The sequence below is a fragment of the Bos mutus genome, chromosome 10, assembly GCF_027580195.1.
Source record: "Bos mutus isolate GX-2022 chromosome 10, NWIPB_WYAK_1.1, whole genome shotgun sequence".
Taxonomy (NCBI): domain Eukaryota; kingdom Metazoa; phylum Chordata; class Mammalia; order Artiodactyla; family Bovidae; genus Bos; species Bos mutus.
The window spans coordinates 78,449,675-78,468,032 of NC_091626.1; the positions used below are offsets into that span (position 1 = coordinate 78,449,675).

The following is an 18,358-nucleotide window of genomic DNA, read 5'->3' on the forward strand; positions in this document are numbered from 1 at the left end:
ACCCTCTCAAGCAACCAGGGTGGAAGGCCGGGGCACTCTCCTTCTTATGCAAGGACACAGAAATGGGAGGGTGAAACCTGCTAAGGCTTACACAGCTTCTGAAGCAACGATTTGAATTCGTGACTTATGACTCAGACTTCAGTATTTCATTGCTTGTCCAAGGAAAAGGAATTTTATTAACAGTGTTGATTTATAAATAAAGGATAGAAACAAGAGTGAAAACTGAGAAGAAGAAACCAGAACAACATAAGTCATCCTTCCCACCTAGAGATGTCACAATCATGGCTTCAAAGAACAACACAGACTTCTTCCATTAATTAAACGGATGAATCAGGTTTCAGTTTCCGCATCCTCTCTCCTTTCTGCACAACTTGTCTTTGAAGGCATTCCATTTGGGAAACGCGTGACCTTTACCCACGGTGCTGCGCTTAATTGAATGCTTTGCATCAGAAGTCACCATGCTGATCAACATCTTACACCCATTGCCTTTCTGAAATCCTTACCCCAGTTCCTGGGTCTGTTTGGTTGAAATCATTTTACAAAAATAAATCATATCAAAGTTTTTCTTTTATTATTTCAAAGACTTTGCTTGCAAAACTAAATATTTTTAACACCATGGCAACACAGTCAGGACTCTGGCTAATGTATCCAAGCCTGTACCAGAGTTCAGACTTCGCAAACTTCTGCTGCAGACAAATGGGCTTCGAAGGAGGAAAGAGCCAATAAATTAGGCATGGTCAATAATCACTCCAGCCGCATTTTCTGGAGCTTCCTAAAGAGTGATAAATTAGCCAGGCTTGTCCTAATGGATCAATTCCCCTCTCTCTACTAGGACACACCAACACAAACTGAGCAGATTGCAAACTACTCGGCTTCTCAATGAGTTCAAATAATACCTCCCACACCTTCCCAAGTACTCTCCTCACCCATCTGATCCTCTGACCCTTCCGATTTCCCTCTGAGTTGGACTGGGTTAGCAGCTCTGCTTTTTCCAGGGGAGGCTCACAGAGGTTAAGTGATTTGTCAGAGTTGCAGGACTGATTCCATGGTTAGGAAGAGGCAGAAATAATATTTTCAACTGCATCTCTTTTAAACCCTGGCCAGTACTATCAACACACCAGCCTTTGCTGTTGAAATTGAACTAAACTACCACCTACAAATGCTTTGGTTTATTGTTATCTTTGGTTCTGTATATTTATCAAAGTTATACATGCACAGAGTTAAAAGAATAAATGGATGCTATGCATTCTATGAATATCCAGCCTAACGACTTCACCCAATTCTTCCTCTCCAGAGGCAACCATTTATACCGATTTTACCCGCTTAGTTGAGCATTTAACTGCATGTCTCTAACAAGCTGCTACTGGCATCTTTTGATTTTTCTCTTTATGCACTGTAAATGTTGGTCCTCTTTCCTCCCCTCACATCCACCACACACATGAGCTTCCTCTTGATGTAGTACTTAATACCATGACTTGGTTAGACTGATACCCAGTTTTGCCATTACTATAAACTTACAAAAACAACTTCCAGTCCCAGCTGAGATATGTAAATTTTTATTAATTTATCTGTCCTAAACATCCCCCTTCCAACTCTCTCATCCTCAGAATGAATGATTTCCCTTCTAATTTATGTTCTCCATGCCTGGCTGTCATCTAGGCTCTCTGTCTACCCTGGAGTATTCCATCACTTCCCTTCTCTGCTGGACTTCTAATTTCCTATCACCTCTGCATTCCTATTTCATTGTAAAGCACATTCTCTGGTAGCATCCTGAGGATGGATGCATGGGAGATGTGTTTTTTGATATCCAATAAGTACATGGAAAGATGCTCAATATCGCTAATTATTAGAAAAATGCAAATCAAGACTGCAATGAGGTACCACCTCACACCAGTCAGAATGGCCATCATTAAAAAGTCAACAAATAACAAATGCTGGAGAGCATGTAGAGAAAAGGGAACCCTTCTACACTGTTGGTGGGAATGTAAACTGGTATAGACACTATGGAAAAGAGTATGGAGGTTTCCTAGAAAACTAAAAGTAGAGTTGCCCTATGACCCAGCAACCCCATTCCTGGGCATAAATCCAGACAAAACTATAATTCAGAAAGACACCTGCATCTCTATGTTCACAGCAGCACTATCGACAATAACCAAGACATGGAAGCAACCTAAATGTCCATTGATAGATAAATGGATAAAGAAGATATAGTATACATATACAATGGAATACTGTTGTTGTTCAGTCGCCCAGTCATGTCTTATTCTTTGCAACCCCATGGACTGCAGCACATCAGACCTTCCTGTCCCTTACCATCTCCCAGAGTTTGTCCAAGTTCATGTCCATTGTATTGGTGATGCCATCCAGCCATCTCATCCTCTGACACCCTCTTCTCCTTCTGCCCTCAATCCTTCCCAGCATCGGGGACTTTTCCAATGAGTCAGCTGTTCTCATCAGATGACCAAAGTACTGGGGTATCAGCTTCAGCATCAGTTCTTCCAATTAGTATTCAGGGTTGATTTCCTTTAAGATTGACTGGTTTGGTCTCCTCGCTATCCAAGGAACTCTCAGGAGTCTTCTCCAGCACCACAGTTCGAAGGCATCAATTCTTTGGCACACTGCCTTTTTTATGGTCCAGCTCTCACAACCATATGTGACCACCGGGAAGACCACAGCCTTGACTACACGGACCTTTGTTGGCAGAGTGATCTCTGCTTTTCAAAATACTGTCTAGGTTTGTCACAGATTTCCTACTAAGAAGCATTTGTCCTCTGATTTCACGGCTGCAGTCACCACCTGCAGCGACTTTAGAGCCCAATAAGAGGAAATCTGTCACTGCTGCCAACTTTTCCCCTTCTATTGCCATGGAGTAATGGGGCTGGATGCCATGATCTTAGTTTTTTTAATATTTAGTTTTAAGTCAGCTTTTTCACTCTCTTCCTTCACCCTTATCAAGAGGTTCTTCAGTTCCTTTTCGCTTTCTGCCATTAGGGTGGTATCATCCCCGTATCTGAGGTTGTTGATGTTTCTCCTGACTATCTTGATTCCAGCTTGGAATGGAATATTACTCAGTCATAAAAAAGAACGAACTATTTGCAGCAACATGGATGGACCTAGAGATTATCATACTAAGTGAAGTAAGTCAGAAAGAGAAAGACAAATACCATGATATCACTTATGTGTGAAATCTAAAATATGACACAAATGAACACATACATGAAATAGAAACAGATTCACAGACATACAGAACAAACTTGTGCTTGTTATGGGAGAGGGAGAATGGTGGAGGGAAGGACTGGGAGTTTGGGATTAGCAGATGCAAGCTAATATACATAGGATGGATAAAAAAGCAAGGCCCTACTGTATAGCACAGGAAACTATACTCAATATTTTGTGATAAGCCATAATTTTTAAAAATATGATAAAGAATATACATTTATATAATTGAATCACTTTGCTGTACAGCAGAAATTAATACATTGTAAATCAACTATACTTCAATAAAAGGAACTAAATTTCAGTTGGTTTTATTATTGCTTTTAAACTCTCTACTGAAATGTCAGATAAAAAGCTGGGACACCAAGTTAAATGTGAATTTGAGATAATCAAGGAATAATTCTTTTAGTGTAAGTATTGTGCATTATTTGAAACACACTTTGTAAAAGTCTGGTTTGTCTGAAATTCAGATTTAAATGGGCCTTCTGGATTTCATTTACTAGATTTGGCAACACTAAGGGTACCCCCATATTATATGCATGAAGCACAGAATGCTACCCTGAAATCCCCTCCACCCACTGCTTGGTAGGCTCCCAACCTTGTCTATTGCAAATTCAAGGGAACAGCCACTTCAGACCTTCTTTAACTGGTCTTTTTTGCTTCCTGAGATAATATCAATAGGCCATCACTTTTCTCAAGTTCTGTGTGGGGCTCAACAGTACTAAGTCCGCAAAATACCATACTTTCATCCAAGAGTTGGACAGACCCTGGCTGGGGAGGCGCCAACATGGCCGTGAGGGAGACAGGATCCTTCCTCCTGCCTCCAGTGGAACAAACTGGAATATTCATTAGATTAACAACACTGGTTATTAGCATTTCTCTTCATCTCTCAGTCAATTCTTCAGTAACTATAGTAATAGGAAGAGGGATGGATACCACATACTATTCCAAGTTAAACATTTACCAAGTTAAAAAGTAGTCAAGGGCAAGATGAAGTATAAGTTCTGGTAACTCACTGTCTGCCCTCTCTTTATCACTGGGGACACCAACTCTCCCGCAGGCAGGTTCCCTCTCTGATGCTATCAGTGCTCAGAGTTCCAAAACTCATCTCACCCTCATCACCTCACTAATACTATCTCATCAATGTATTTGCCCAGACACTAATTTGTTTATGAAGTTAAGTGAGTTAAAGATGAGGATTGTTTCCACCTTGCAGGGAAGGCGGTCTACTGCTTACTATGTAGTTTCAAACAGGGAAGGTCTTCCAACATGTAAATAGTAGAGCTGACTCAGAGATTACTGTTAAAAATGATGCATTAATGTTTTATGGACTATCATTGATCCTCAACTTCACTAATCTAGCTACCTATCGTTGACAGTTGACTATAACTTATGTTTTTGAAAGTAGTTTTAATTGTATGATTTCATATTCATATCCAAATTGTTAAACTATCGCCACTACACTGGTCTGTGTCCAGGGCCATACGCAACTTACCACGTGAAAATGTTCTCATTTCCTGTTTATATGTGTGTATGTGTGTGCTCCCTCCCTAATTCCTCCTCTTTAGCTGATTATATTGGTTTTGACTGTGTGCCTCTAAATGTTTTTGTGTGGGCTTTTAGAAAGGAGTGAAGCTAAGTGAATGAGTTCAATCTACCAACTTCATCTGGAAGACATGCTGACTATAGTTAAAAAAACTACCAAAAACAAAACACATCTCTTTTTAAAGTTGTTACTTTCATGTATGTATGAGTTTACATCCTTCTGTAACTTAGCTTTAGAGGTAGAATATTCAGATACTAATTTCATACAAAACAGAGGCTCATTTGGATCCTTCTGGGCTAATCTGGTCACTCTACTAAAATAAGGACATGGGGATTGAAAATGTCCGAAGAAGTGATGAATATATTTCAATGTCAAGTTAGATATCATACTACTATTCAAATTTAGAATAAAGACTTCAGTGTTTATTGAATGCCTGGACTACACATTTCACACAGCATCTCATTTACAGAAGGCTTAAAAGAGTTAACATTTCAGGATAAACATTTGAAGGATAAACATTTATAGAGTGATAACAGATATCAAAAAAGTTAACAGACTCTTTGCCTCTCTGAAACTGTGTAAGTGTATTTCAAAATATTTCTAAGTGATACATAAGAAAGGACATGTTCAAATATAGTCTAAAATGTTTAGAGAAAAGAACATCATCAGAATTATCTTAAAACACACATGAACACACACATACTCACTTGCATCTCTGCCAACATTCTCAAGCAAGTTAGATTATCTTACCCTGAGTGTAAGAATATTGGAGTGGGTAGCCGTTTCCTTCTCCAGGGGATCTTCCTGCCCCACGGATCAAACCTGGGTCTCCCTCAATGCAGGCAAATTCCTTCCCATCTGAGCCCACTAGGGAAGGCCTAACTACTGATTACATATGCGGTAGCAGGGTTAATAATGCATCATTTTCAAGTCAAGATTTAGTACATAGTTAGTTGATCAAATATCCTACCCTTAATGATAGGGGATACCAAGTACGTTTTCTTAGCTATTAAGGGCAATTTATTTTTATCCTTAAACTTTTCATAATAGGCTGACTTCTCAACACCTATCTGAAGAGTTCCTACCCTTTTCAACAACAACAAAAAAATTGGCTGTTCTACTTTGCAACCCAGAAACAATTTTTATAATTATTTAAATAACAATATAATTATTTAAATAATAATAATAAAATTGGATCATGTCACACAAATGTGGATTTGGGGGCAATGATATCATACTAGAATAATTTTGAATAATACTAAAGTTGTTCATTTTGGCTTTCAAGCATCAAGACATCAGAGAGGATGTGACCTATTCTACTATATTTGTTTATGTGGATAACAAACCCACGTAGAGTAATGAGGCTAGGGAGTATGAAGCGTGCTTGTATAGGGCTCTTTATCACAGTTACACCTACAAAGATCATCCAGGAATGACCATTTAACCAACAGCTGTGTTCTTTATATTAAGAAGTAACAGCAATATCAACATCCATTCTTCTTAAACTGTATTTAACAGAAAACATATTCTATGACATATACTAAGTATGTTCAGTGAAAGAAAAAAAAATGTTTGACGTTTTGAGAAATCTTGCTTCAAACAGGACTAAACCTATTTGTTTTTGTTTGTTTTTTTGAAAATTGCAGGACTTCCAAGAACTTTGAGTAAGTTCATGTGACTGTATCCTTGTGATGTGTTTTCAGTATGCAGCATTTCCAGGTTTTTTTTTAGAGAGCACCAATTCACATTTCATGCAATACTGGTGAGAGTCACTAGCTGGGGAATCCTACATCTAGGGCCTCAGCAATGGGGTGTGTGTGTGTGTGTGTGTGTGTGTGTTCGCGCACGTGCATGCGTGCGTGCATGTGTGTGTGACTGGTTTTAACAGGCACAATCAGAAAGAATGCATTTCATGGCGTGTTTGTTTCTTATTGCTATTATGACAAATTGCCGAAGACTTAAATGGCTTAAAACAATACAAATATATTACCTCATAGTTTCGTATGTTAGAAGTCTGACATGGGTCTCACTGAGCTGACATCAAGGTGTTGACAGGGCTGCATTCCCTTCTGGAGGCTCTAGGGAGAATCTGTTCCTTGCCTTTTCCAGCCTTAGAGGCTTCCCACATTCCTTGGTTCACTGCCCACTTCCTCCATCTTCCAAGCCAGCAACACTGCATCTCTCTGATCATTCTACTGTAGTATCTCCCGCTGACCTCAGAGAAAGTTGTCAGCTTTTAAAGATTCATTTAAAGATCTGTGTGATTAGATTAGGCCCACTTGGCTAGTCTGGGATAATCTCCCCATCTCAAGGTCGGCAAAGTCCCCTTTTGCCATGTAAGGTAATAAAGTCACAGACTCCAGGGAGCAGGGTTTGGACATCTTTGGGAGCCATTACTCTGCCCATGACAGATGGGTTTGCAAGAGTACCTTCAAACTGCTAGCTAGCAAGCAAGGTCAAGGGATGAGACAGAGAGCAGTTATTCCTGTTGCTTGCTCCCAGGTATGACTTACATCAACAAAGTATCAGGGAAATAAAAATTACTGTTTGATTAAGGGGTGTATGACAATAAGCAAGACAAAGAACACATTCACGATCACCAAGAACTTGTTCTGTAGTGCTCTGGGAATTGGGTTCTCCACGAACACAGTCAGCTGGCCCTCAACACTATGGGCCTGTTTCCACAAGGTATCTGTTTTCCAGTAAAAGGTGTGTACTGTTAATCAGCTATATTGAAGCTTTCCTTACTAAGGGACTATGCATTCATTACCTCTGATGATGCAGGTGTTAGAATTGCCCTTAAAAAATAAAAATTCATGTGAAATAATACTTTTTATCTGGGCTTCCCAGGTGGCACTAGCAATAAAGAAACTGCCTGCCAATGCAAGAGACACAAAAGATGTGGATTCGATCACTGGGTTGGGAAGATCCCCTGGAAGAGAAATGGCAACTCACTCCAGTATTCTTGCCTGTGAAAATCCCATGAACAGAAGAGCCTGGCAGGGCTACACTTCCTGGAGTTGCAAACTTGGGATTTTCCCAGGCAAGAATACTGGAATGGGTTGCCAGTAGAAAGTATATCTCTGACTCTAAAGTCTGAGTTCCTAATCCTGTGCAGTACTGTTCACCTTGATAACCCATCTCTCCTCTGTCTCCTCCAACCATGTAACCCCAGCCCACACACAAAGCTCTTTCCCATGTCTCTAAGTGATCTGAGGGTCTATCAATATGTACTTAGTTGGAGCAGGTTCTTGGGCTCACACACACACTCACCCACTAATTCTGCCATTTGTTTCCTTATGAGGCTCTATGCATCTTCTAGGAATATGTATCTTTCTGTTGTGACCTCTGACCAGATTATGGAGACTTCTGGGGCAGCAGCAGGATAAGTTATGAGTAACAGACCTCAGAGGCATATCTAGTTTCAAAATACGACTAGGTCATCAGCTGTGAAGTAACCTGGCAGGTCACCTTAGCACCATGAACTTCCGTTTCCTCCTCTTGTGAGGACTGTATAACGGTATCTGCTTCACAGTATCATTGTAAAGGCTTAAAGAGATGCTCTATGGAAAGTACCTGATAATAATCACACAATAAATTGTAGCGTATACTACTGTCCTCAATTCCCTGCTATGTCTTCCTACATAAAACTGCTGGTGGAACTTCTGGTCTCTAGGAAAGAGACAATAATCTCATTGACAATCTCTACTGCTATCAGCAACATCTATACAACCAAAAACCATCATTTAACTTCCACTCCATTGTTAAGGTGTGTGTGGTTCTTGCTACCCAAGATGATTTTCTTTTCAAAGTCTATGGCTGCCCAGAGAACTAAGGCCTGAGCCTTCTTGAGATTTGCTAATCACATCTGGTTTAGCTTTAGACATTTTCTGGGGTTTTGCCAGCAGCCACGACATTTTAATGGCTACAATAAACCTCAAAGCCTCATCAAATCTTTGCTGTATGTGTGAAAATTATGTCCTTTTCAATTAAACATTCAATCTCGGCTCACACCCAGGCCTTATGGAAACGGAGCTGAAGCCTGAATGGGGACGGGAGATGAAACGGGCCGCCACGACTCTGGCCATCTTGCCAGATGGGATTTAGAAGAACAAGAAATTCATTAGAGAACCGATGGTCTGTATTTTCTTTAAATATTTACTAGGTACCTTTCATGTATTAAAAACACTGGCATCTCTAAAGATTAGCAGGGCATTTTTGTTTAAATATTCAATGTGTGTGGGGCAGCCCCGCTTTCCTCATTTGCCTTGGTGGTGAACTTGATGTCTTCTGATGACATGCCATGCAAAGAAGAAAAATAGCTGAGGTATTGTTCAGCTTTCCTGCATAAGGCAGCTCCTCCAGCTTCAGAAGTTCCTGTATGTCCTTAAAATTGCCTGAGGAACCTATCAGTTGAGTCCTCAGAGATCTGGAGTGACACCACGGATCACCCTAGAGAAAGAAAGGTACATTCCTGCCTCTCCACTGTCCTCTGAATTCACTCTTCTTTTCCTTTTGTTATTTATCATCAAATACACAGAGAAATCAAAGGCAGGGGGCCGAGCCAGGATGCCTGATAAAAGAGAGCGCATGGAGGGAAAGCAGGCGAAGAGGAAAGATCCAATACAGATCAGGTTTCTGCTCAAAGACCACAGGAGAGGGCAGGCCGTGGTTTCACAAGGACCAAGAGAGAGAGAGGATGGGCAGTCAGGGACAGCCCTCGTGGCTCAGATGGTAAAGAATCGGCCTGCCAATGCAGGAGACACAAGAGATGTGGGTTCGATCCCTGGGTCAGGAAGATCCCCTGGAGAAGGAAATGGCAACCTACTCCAATAGCCTTGCTTGGAGAATTCCATGGACAGAGGAGCCTAAACATCTAACATACACATGTACGACACAAGCATAGGTCCTCTCTGCTACTGCAACAGCTACCTTGAAGACTGGCCTGGCCCTAATTCTGCCATTGTAGAGGGACAGAAAAATACTGGTATGTGATGGCTTACTCTGCTTTCTTACAATAAGAATCAAGCTCATCTCAGTCAAGGAAAAAAACTGTTTTTGAGGAGAGGAAAAAGAATGATCATGTGTTCACAGATCACATTCCTGGACAAAACGTCCATTTGGTTGAATTCACGCTCTTGACCACATCAACAGGAGGAAAAAGAAACTCCACATGTTCCTTTAAAAATCATTTACAAGGTAAAAATATTCAGTTGTAACCACCATCCTTATTTAAGTAAGTTTTATGCCTAAAGTAAAAATAAATGGCTCGCCCTGCCACCGGGAGCAGATCTTTCCCACTTTACTTGCATTTCCAAGCTGTCCTCCGTCTAAGACTTAGATTTCTGAGTACTCTTTCACAATAAACATTTTTAAAATGTTTATTTTATGTCTTAGTGTAAAAATATTCCTGGTGCAAGCTCTTCATTTCCTCAAGCTCTGCTTTTGGCGCTCTGGGCTCCATTTCCACATTAACACGCTCCCTAAATCCTCCGCAGAGCTCTTCAATAGGAGTTATACAAGCTCTGAGGCAAGTATTTATATTCTTGGACAAGGAGATGTCTCCACTGTGAAAACACAAGACTTGAGAGATGCCAAAGGAAAATTCCTGCCCAACAGAGACATATTTTCACCTTTTAAAAAAGCCAAAAAGGGCTTTCAGCATTTTGTTTTGGATAATTAAAAATGTAAATTAAACTAAAATAGACTGTTTACTATGGGTCTTGCCATCACTTTTAAACTTATATACATAAACAAAATATATAGGAATGTGAGTGTGCATTTTGCATGACAGCAAGAGAGAAGGAGAGATAAGGCAGCATAGTAAACTAGCTTAGAAAACACAAGGCATGAGATTTTCTAATTAGATTTAATCTGCCTCTGGCTGTGTGAATATAACTTTTCTAAGCCTCATTTTTCTCATCTATAAAATGGAGTTAGTGTAGTTCCTGCTTATTTGGGTTACCTTTACCTTCTTACCCTAGTTAGAAGAATCATATAAGATCACAGTAAGAATTAAAAAAAAAAAAAGAGTTGCTGTAATTATTATTATTAAAATTATATCTATTACATGTTGGAAAACATAGGTAACAAGATACATATGTAGTACCCACTGATTAACAAAAGAGAAAGATGTGTAAATAAAGTGACTCCAAATGGTACACAGAGATGCGAGTGTCCCGAAGACTGTGGTAACAGAACTCTCACCAATTCCATTCCACGAGCCAGAGAGATATCATCCTCTTCAACCATTTAAAAAATATCTATGATCATAATAACAGAACAGTTCCCATTACCTTCTAGTTGCCTCTTCAGTTTTCTCAAATCTTTTATAAGGTCTTCAAATTTGACTTGAGAAGCCAAGAAGAAATCCTGTGGTTCAGGCAAGGGGAAAACGCTCTTTTCTGTTCCTGCTTCCTAGAATAGATGGTAAACAAAAGTACATTATACTTCTCAATTGTCACATTCAGTTGAAATTCCAAAACATCTTTTTTTTGGATAGTCGGATAAGAATCATAGCAAAGATCCCCTGCTATTCCTAACTTTGGACTGGTTACTTTGAAGTGCTTTTATGTCTTTTGTACTATCATTTTGGTCTTACTGGCACTGAGGCCAAGGCTACGGCTATGGCATGGGCTGAGGTTTTAATTTTTTTAATTAATATATTTTTTTGGCCGTGCCTCACAGCATGTTGGCTCATAATTCCTGAACCAGGGATCAAACTCGTGCACCCTGCAGTGGAACCTGGGAGTCCTAAACACTGCACTGCCAGGCAAGTCCCTGGGCTGGGTTCTAATTTGACTCTCGAATCAAAGAGAAAATAGTCAGATAGGTCCTGATCTTAGACCCTCTATTTCCATGGAAAAAAGGTATAGGAAGAACACATGAAAGTGCTTAAACTGAAAGTCCCTGTTGAGCTTCACATGGTAGCAATTAGATAACTCATCTTTGGGGTATGCCCGTGGGTGTGAATTAGAAGCTACTGGACTAGGCAGCACTGAAGTGGGAGAACAACTGCACTCATTTATGCTCTTACCTACCTTCCTCTGCAGTTTAAAGCTCGTGCATGTGTTTGTGTGCACATGTGTGATCAAATTCTTCACACATTTGTAAAGATTCTCCTAATGTTGCTTGCCTTGGAAGTATAAAGTTAGTTGTTCAGTCGTGTCCAACTCTTTGCAACCCCACGGACTGTGGCCTGTCAGGCTCCTCTGTCCATGAAATTCTCCAGGCAAGGATACTGGAGTAGGTTGCCATTTTCTTCTCCAGAGTATCTTCCCGACCCAGGCATTGAACCTGGGTCTCCTGCATTGCAGGCAGATTCTTTACCATCTGAGCCACCAGGCAAGAGCTATCTTAGTAGGTATTTACAAAGGCGTGGCTGTGTAGAGTGCTGACAAACGTCACAACTACAGCTAAGAGAGGATCTCAGCAGAGAGACATCCAGAGGTGCACAACCTGTAGGCACACAGGGAGAAGCAGAGCCTCAACTATCTGTTCCAGTCCAGCCTGCTTTCTCCCGAGTTGTTCAACGTAAGCTTTGTGTCCTACATATCTCAGGCCGTCTTCGCTTATGCTTCTCTCCACACAGAGTACTCTGCCAGCTCTCCTTCACATTCCATCTTCCCTACTGCCATTAGGACTAATTCCGAACTCTACAACTGCTTTACAAGGCACTTTATGATCTGGCCTCTGTCTCCATCTCCAGCCTGATTTCTCCCTTCTCCTATCTCTAACTCCCTCACTTTCAAAAAATAAAAGAACAGGCCACAATCTCTTGCTTGTAGACTTTTGTCTACAAAACTGTCTCTTTCCAAATCCTTCCCCAGGCCCTCCTCAAACGTCCTGGTTCATACTTCTTCAAGTCTCAAAACAGCATTTCCTTAAAGCTCTCCCCAGAACTCCAGCACCTGGATGTTTCCAAGAGCCCCCGCTACTTCCCGTATCACAGCACTTATCAACATTAATTTAAAAATTGCCTTGTTAGCTTGGTGTCTTCCCCAGTAGACTATGAACACTTTGGAGGCAGGAATTATGTCTTGTTCTCAGTTGAGTACTCACCATCAGGTCTACCAATAAACTGTGGCACTATTACAGACAGCTTACAGAACACTGTTCTGGGAAGTATGCATCTTGGACAGGGGTCATCTACCTTCTTACCCTCTTTTCTTGTGATTTCAAGAATTCCCTGGGTCCTTCCCTCTTCCTTTAAGACATCTGGCCCCATTTGTAATGCTAGAAGAAAGTGGTTTTCCTCATTTGATCAGAGCAATATTTTACATGATCAGTGTACTATTTTTTACTTTCCTTATGTTACTGCTCTAAAAAACAATGGAAGCAGTGCCCTAGTATGAGTGCCAAGATGGAACAACATCTAAGATGCTTGCCACAAAATTCCACGGTAATCAACATTGGAAGAACTCATGCATGTCTCTTTCTAGTCTTCAAAACTTTTTATCAGATTCAGTCTCAGTTTCTTCTTCTTTTTTTTTAAGGTAGAAAAAGAGAAAATGCTGCTGAGCAAATCAGCTTAGTAGTAGCTCTTACGCAGAGGACGCAATGGCACGCCACTCCAGTACTCTTGCCTGGAAAATCCCATGGACGGAGGAGCCTGGTGGGCTGCAGTCCATGGGGTCACGAAGAGTCGGACACGACTGAGTGACTTCATTTTCACTTTTCACTTTCATGCATTGGAGAAGGCAATGGCAACCCACTCCAGTGTTCTTGCCTGGAGAATCCCAGGGACGGGGGAGCCTGGTGGGCTGCCGTCTATGGGATCGCACAGAGTTGGACATGACTGAACTGACTTAGCAGCAGCAGCAGCAGCTCTTATGAAAATTGCTCAATTAAGAGTTCAAAAGACATGGCCCTAGAAGGGTTTCTTTAAACTTCACATAGACCTCAACTTGAACCAAAAATCATCCATGAGTAGAAGGAAGCTTGAAGCAAGAGTCACCTTTCTTCTGCTAATTGCTCTTCACCACTAACCACAAACATCATCACTTAGGCTCCTAAGAGGGAAGGGATCATTTTATAAATCACATAATCCTACACTCTTGAGTGATATTCATTCTGCTCAGTGAAAAACTGGGAGAGCACCACACAGTTGTTGACTTCTTATTTTTCCTAAACTGGACCATCCTATTGTTCAGTTGCCAAGTAGTGTCTGACTCTTTGTGACCCCATGGACTGTAGCACACCAGGCTTCCCTGTCCTTCACTATCTCCTGGAGTTTGCTCAAACTCATGCCCGTTGAGTTGGTGATGCCATTCAGCCACCTCATCCTTTGTCACCCCCTTCTCCTGCCCTCATATTTCCCAGCATCAGAGTCTTTTCCAATGAGTTGGCGCTTCACATCAGGTGGCCAAAATATTGGAGCTTCAGCTTCAGCATCAGTCCTTCCAATGAGTATTTAGGGTTGATTTCCTTTAGGATTTCTGAAACTAATCTTATTGGATTTTAACATTTTCCTCTGTGAAGCTGATTCCACTGGGTTCAGCTCTCTTCATCAGGAGCCAAATTCCATAGGCAAATGTTATCCTTCCTACACAGTGCATCTGTGTAGGAAGCATGGCTGAGATAGAGACTATGCATAAATCTGCTCATGTCAACTTTGAACTGTCACCCCAAGATTCTTCAGGAGAGTTCTTCTGCCACTTTGGTACCTATTGTCAGAACTGTGGGTGCACAAACATTGCCTCAAGCTCAACACACCTGTACTGCTCTACCAGAAAACATCTGTCACCTCCATTCATCTAATTCTTCACAGATGCTACTGACTACATGCTTGTGGATATTTACAGTACATTCAACTCAGTAAGTATGTATCAAGCACCTACATTACAGTCAGTCAGATAAACCCACCAGGAGGGGAGGACAGATGATGAAAGGCTTCATCAGCACTTAGCTTGTCCTCTGCATGAAATTGAAGGCCTTTTGAAAAGGACGCCCTGGAATCTTGACTTTTCTTCCCTCGCTACCTAGGAAAAACTCTGCCTTTGTGGATAGTTAAGTGGGACTCCTGACAACATTTTCCCAAGACTTTTTCCATTTACTGACTGCTAGGTTTCTCAACAACTTACAATAGTACCTCTTTCTTCTCAAAGCTAGGACTCCTTGTTCTCGATTTAATGAGAAGGAATAAAACATAGAAAATGGTGCTCAGGTGGATTCTCACAGAAATTTTTATTTCTAATGGCCAGTGTAATTTAAGCAGGGAAGATGGATTTAAATTCCACATCTTTAACTTGTTCACCAATGAACACTGCTGATAAAGTATTGGGTATTACTGCATATTAAGTTCCTAAATTTTGGTCTGCAGCCCAGAATCTAGTTTCAAATATAACCAATTACTGAATGGATATAGGTTTCACAGGAACCCTCACAACCTGGTCAGAAGGCGCTGAGATGACTAGGGATCTCTCTGAAGCTGTGTTACATAGTAGATTAGGAGGCAGTAGATTTGTACTGAATAATGCTTCCCTTCACAAGAGTCAACTAAATTCTCTTGGCTTCAGTGTTCCCATCTGTAAACCAAGGAGGCTGGAGAGCTCTCAAATTCTATGTTGGACTTGAAATTCATCCATCCAGCCATCATCCAATTTCTGAATGCCAACGATGTGAAGGAGTTGAAACTCCATTAGGTGCAGTTTTCCACATAATGCCATTTCTTACCTGATCATAGTAACGCAGGTAATATTTCACCACGTAGTCCACCAGATTAATCCCATTATCCTAGGTTTAAAAGAGAAGCTTAAATGAATATCCTTCACATGAGACTCTGCCATAGTATACAGTCAAAGAACTGAAATCTCATTTTGTAACTCTTATACTTTTCTGATACCTAGTTTTGAATCTGTTTGATACTGGTGAAATTCTCCTCCTTGTCCCATTCATTTTTAATGGCATCTATAGAAAGAAATGACACTACACTTTTCCTTTGAGGGGGAGAAAACCCAAACAGATAATCAATCCATAAGACCTCTGAGGTAATGGCTAAGACATGCAACCAACCAACCAAAAGACTATCTCAATATTTTCAGGCATAAAGCCAAGAAAGGAGGAGGAAGGGGAGTGCTAAAGAGAACCAGGGAGCAGAACAGAAAAACCATCCCTCCCTTCCCACCTCTCAAAAAATGTGTGTTCTTAATGGCATGAAAAACAATCAAGATGGCTTAAAAGGAACACCCTGCCACTTTATGACCCTGGGACTCCAGGGGAGAGCGAGCCCTCCCACAAGGCAGCCTTTGTGTCTTGTTCACGTGGGTCTAACTCTAATTTGCCTCTGTGTTTCCCCTCCCTCCATTCCCCCTCCCTGCCCCCTGACAGGGACGCCTAGCTATGGGCTGCTTGTTTCTAAAGAGAGCTCTGCAGGGGTGTGGAGCCAAATGATAATCAGGCTCAGAGGGGTTGACAGTGGACCCCCCAGTCCAATTGTTGTGGACCAAAGGATAATTCAAACGCTCAGCTCCCTTGGTGATTCGGCATCGCTCCCTACTCAGGGGTGAGTAAATTACAAGTAGCTAACACCAAATTCAAACAGATTCAAGTCTTGTGCTATGGCTAATACTGTACACTATCTGTTTTATCCTCTCATGGTAGTTCAACATCTAACTGTGTGCTTTCAAGCAAATGAATGTTGGGAATTTTTCGTCAAAAGAAGATCAAACACGAAAAACCTGTATCCAAAAGAAAGCAAAGAAAAAAATGTACTGCTAGGAGGAAGATAGAGATGAATGGAACAACTAGGGATACTTAAAACAAAAAAATTGAAAGGGTAGAAGGAAAATGATGGCAGATCACAGAAACTCATATGAAAAATAAATACCCGACTTTTGACGTCCTTGAGTTTGGGCAGAATTTCTAAGCTATATCCATCTGCTTGTCCCCGAGTCCTATTTCCTCCATTCATATAATTTCCAAAAGCCAGAATGAGAGCTAAAATATCTTTTACACTCTTCATGTGCAGCAAACCCTGGGAAAAAAATAATAATTATTATGAGGCTGAACTCCAAAAGCACCTATGTTCATTTAACAACAAATGTTCACCAAGCACCTGATAGTCTGTTTGCTGGCCTGTTACCAATAGGATTTACAATTGGTGAAACAGAAAATACACTTCATTAAGCTAAGTGTCTTAAAAAAAAATGTTAACAGCCATCATGTTTTATCCTTTCAATGAATTACAAACTGTACATGTTTTAACACTGAATATTAAATATTACATTTCTATTTGAGCCAATTTTATTTTTTAAATACTTATTTTAAGGGATTCAGAAATTTAAACAAGAGAGTTGTTACAGTTAGGTTTTGTATTTGATGGCTTCTAAATACAAAAGGTTTTAAGATCATTTGAGAATCTGGTTTTGGACACTGTCTGTATATAAACAGCATAGTTAAATGTTGGGTAGATACAACAGCATGCCTATTCTTCCTTATCCCTGGAAATAACCCTCAGAGGTGAACTACAATAATGTATTTCGAGGTCACAGGCTCTGTTTATTAAGCGCTTGCTGATTTGTCTGTTAACTATTACAATTTCAAGCTTCTTGGGGTTTCTTCAGCTTCCTCTCTCATTTGTTTCACCTCTTTCTCTCTCATTCTTTGGCTCCAAGTGCAAATTTTCAAATTGATACTTTTCTCCCTTCTCTATAATTTCAGTTGACTTTATTTTCCTTTATTTCAGGGTAAAGACAGAAAACCAACTGCAGCTCCAAGTTGACCTCTGTTCCTGCTTTTTAGGGCATTATTAGAAGGTGCATATTATACACCTTGGTGATATTTATGCTTTCTTTATTGAAATCTTTTATGTCTTAGAAGGGGAAAAAAAAATGCCTTCAAATAAGCAACTAAACTCTACAGTATTTATGGAGGATCATCATGTGGTTAAGGATGTAGGTCACTGGGAGAAAATGCCAAGTTGAAGAATTTATAAAGAACACCAGTGGGATGAAGCCAGCAAAAATTTATTGGCCCATCACTCATTGCCATAATTATTTATTTCATTTATCAAGTCTCTGGAATCTTCTTACAATATTTCACTATGTAAACACATTTCAGATGATCCAGTGCATTGGTTTAAGGCAAATCTCTTGCAATCTTAGACAGAGTAGAAAACACACTATACTATTAAGGTTGGTTTTAAGTGGCCAGTATGTATATTGGGAGGTATTTGGAATAGGTGAGAAATCTGTAAAAGTGTTATTTTTTTCTCCCTCTTTATCCTCTATCAATCTGCATCTCCTTTCTTACTCATTCACATACATGCACACAAACTTATGGGATAATCGTCACAGGGAAATACACAATCTTAAGGCAAAAAGTTTTCTACAAAGGGACTCAAGTTGATCTTTCCCACTCTCCACTCCCTCCTCCACCCCCAAGAAAGGCAAAGTTATCCTTGAATTAGGCAGCAAACATACCTTAGAAGCTCGTGTGATGATCTCTACCTTTCGGTGCAAGGCGGTGATACCCTCAGAAAAGACAGATCTGAAGATTATGCACTGGGCACGTTCAGCAAAATTAGGGATCTGGGCTAACTCATGTAAAAATCTGTAAAAATTAAGAATGAATCAGCTGACTTCATATACAGTCACA

At 40.5% G+C, this 18,358-nt stretch overlaps 1 protein-coding gene across 3 annotated transcripts in view; it reads right to left on the reverse strand.

Moving 5' to 3' along the window:
* The window catches only part of FMN1 (formin 1), a 467,756-nt gene that overhangs the window by 148,337 nt on the left and 301,061 nt on the right, over nucleotides 1-18,358 (reverse strand). For all 3 annotated transcript variants that reach the window (XM_070378266.1, XM_070378268.1, XM_070378267.1), the window contains 4 exons: nucleotides 18,184-18,313; nucleotides 16,590-16,736; nucleotides 15,437-15,496; nucleotides 11,059-11,179 (listed from right to left, as the gene is read on the reverse strand). In XM_070378266.1, the coding sequence (XP_070234367.1) occupies nucleotides 11,059-11,179; nucleotides 15,437-15,496; nucleotides 16,590-16,736; nucleotides 18,184-18,313 (458 nt within the window). The remainder of the gene's footprint in view (nucleotides 1-11,058; nucleotides 11,180-15,436; nucleotides 15,497-16,589; nucleotides 16,737-18,183; nucleotides 18,314-18,358) is intronic.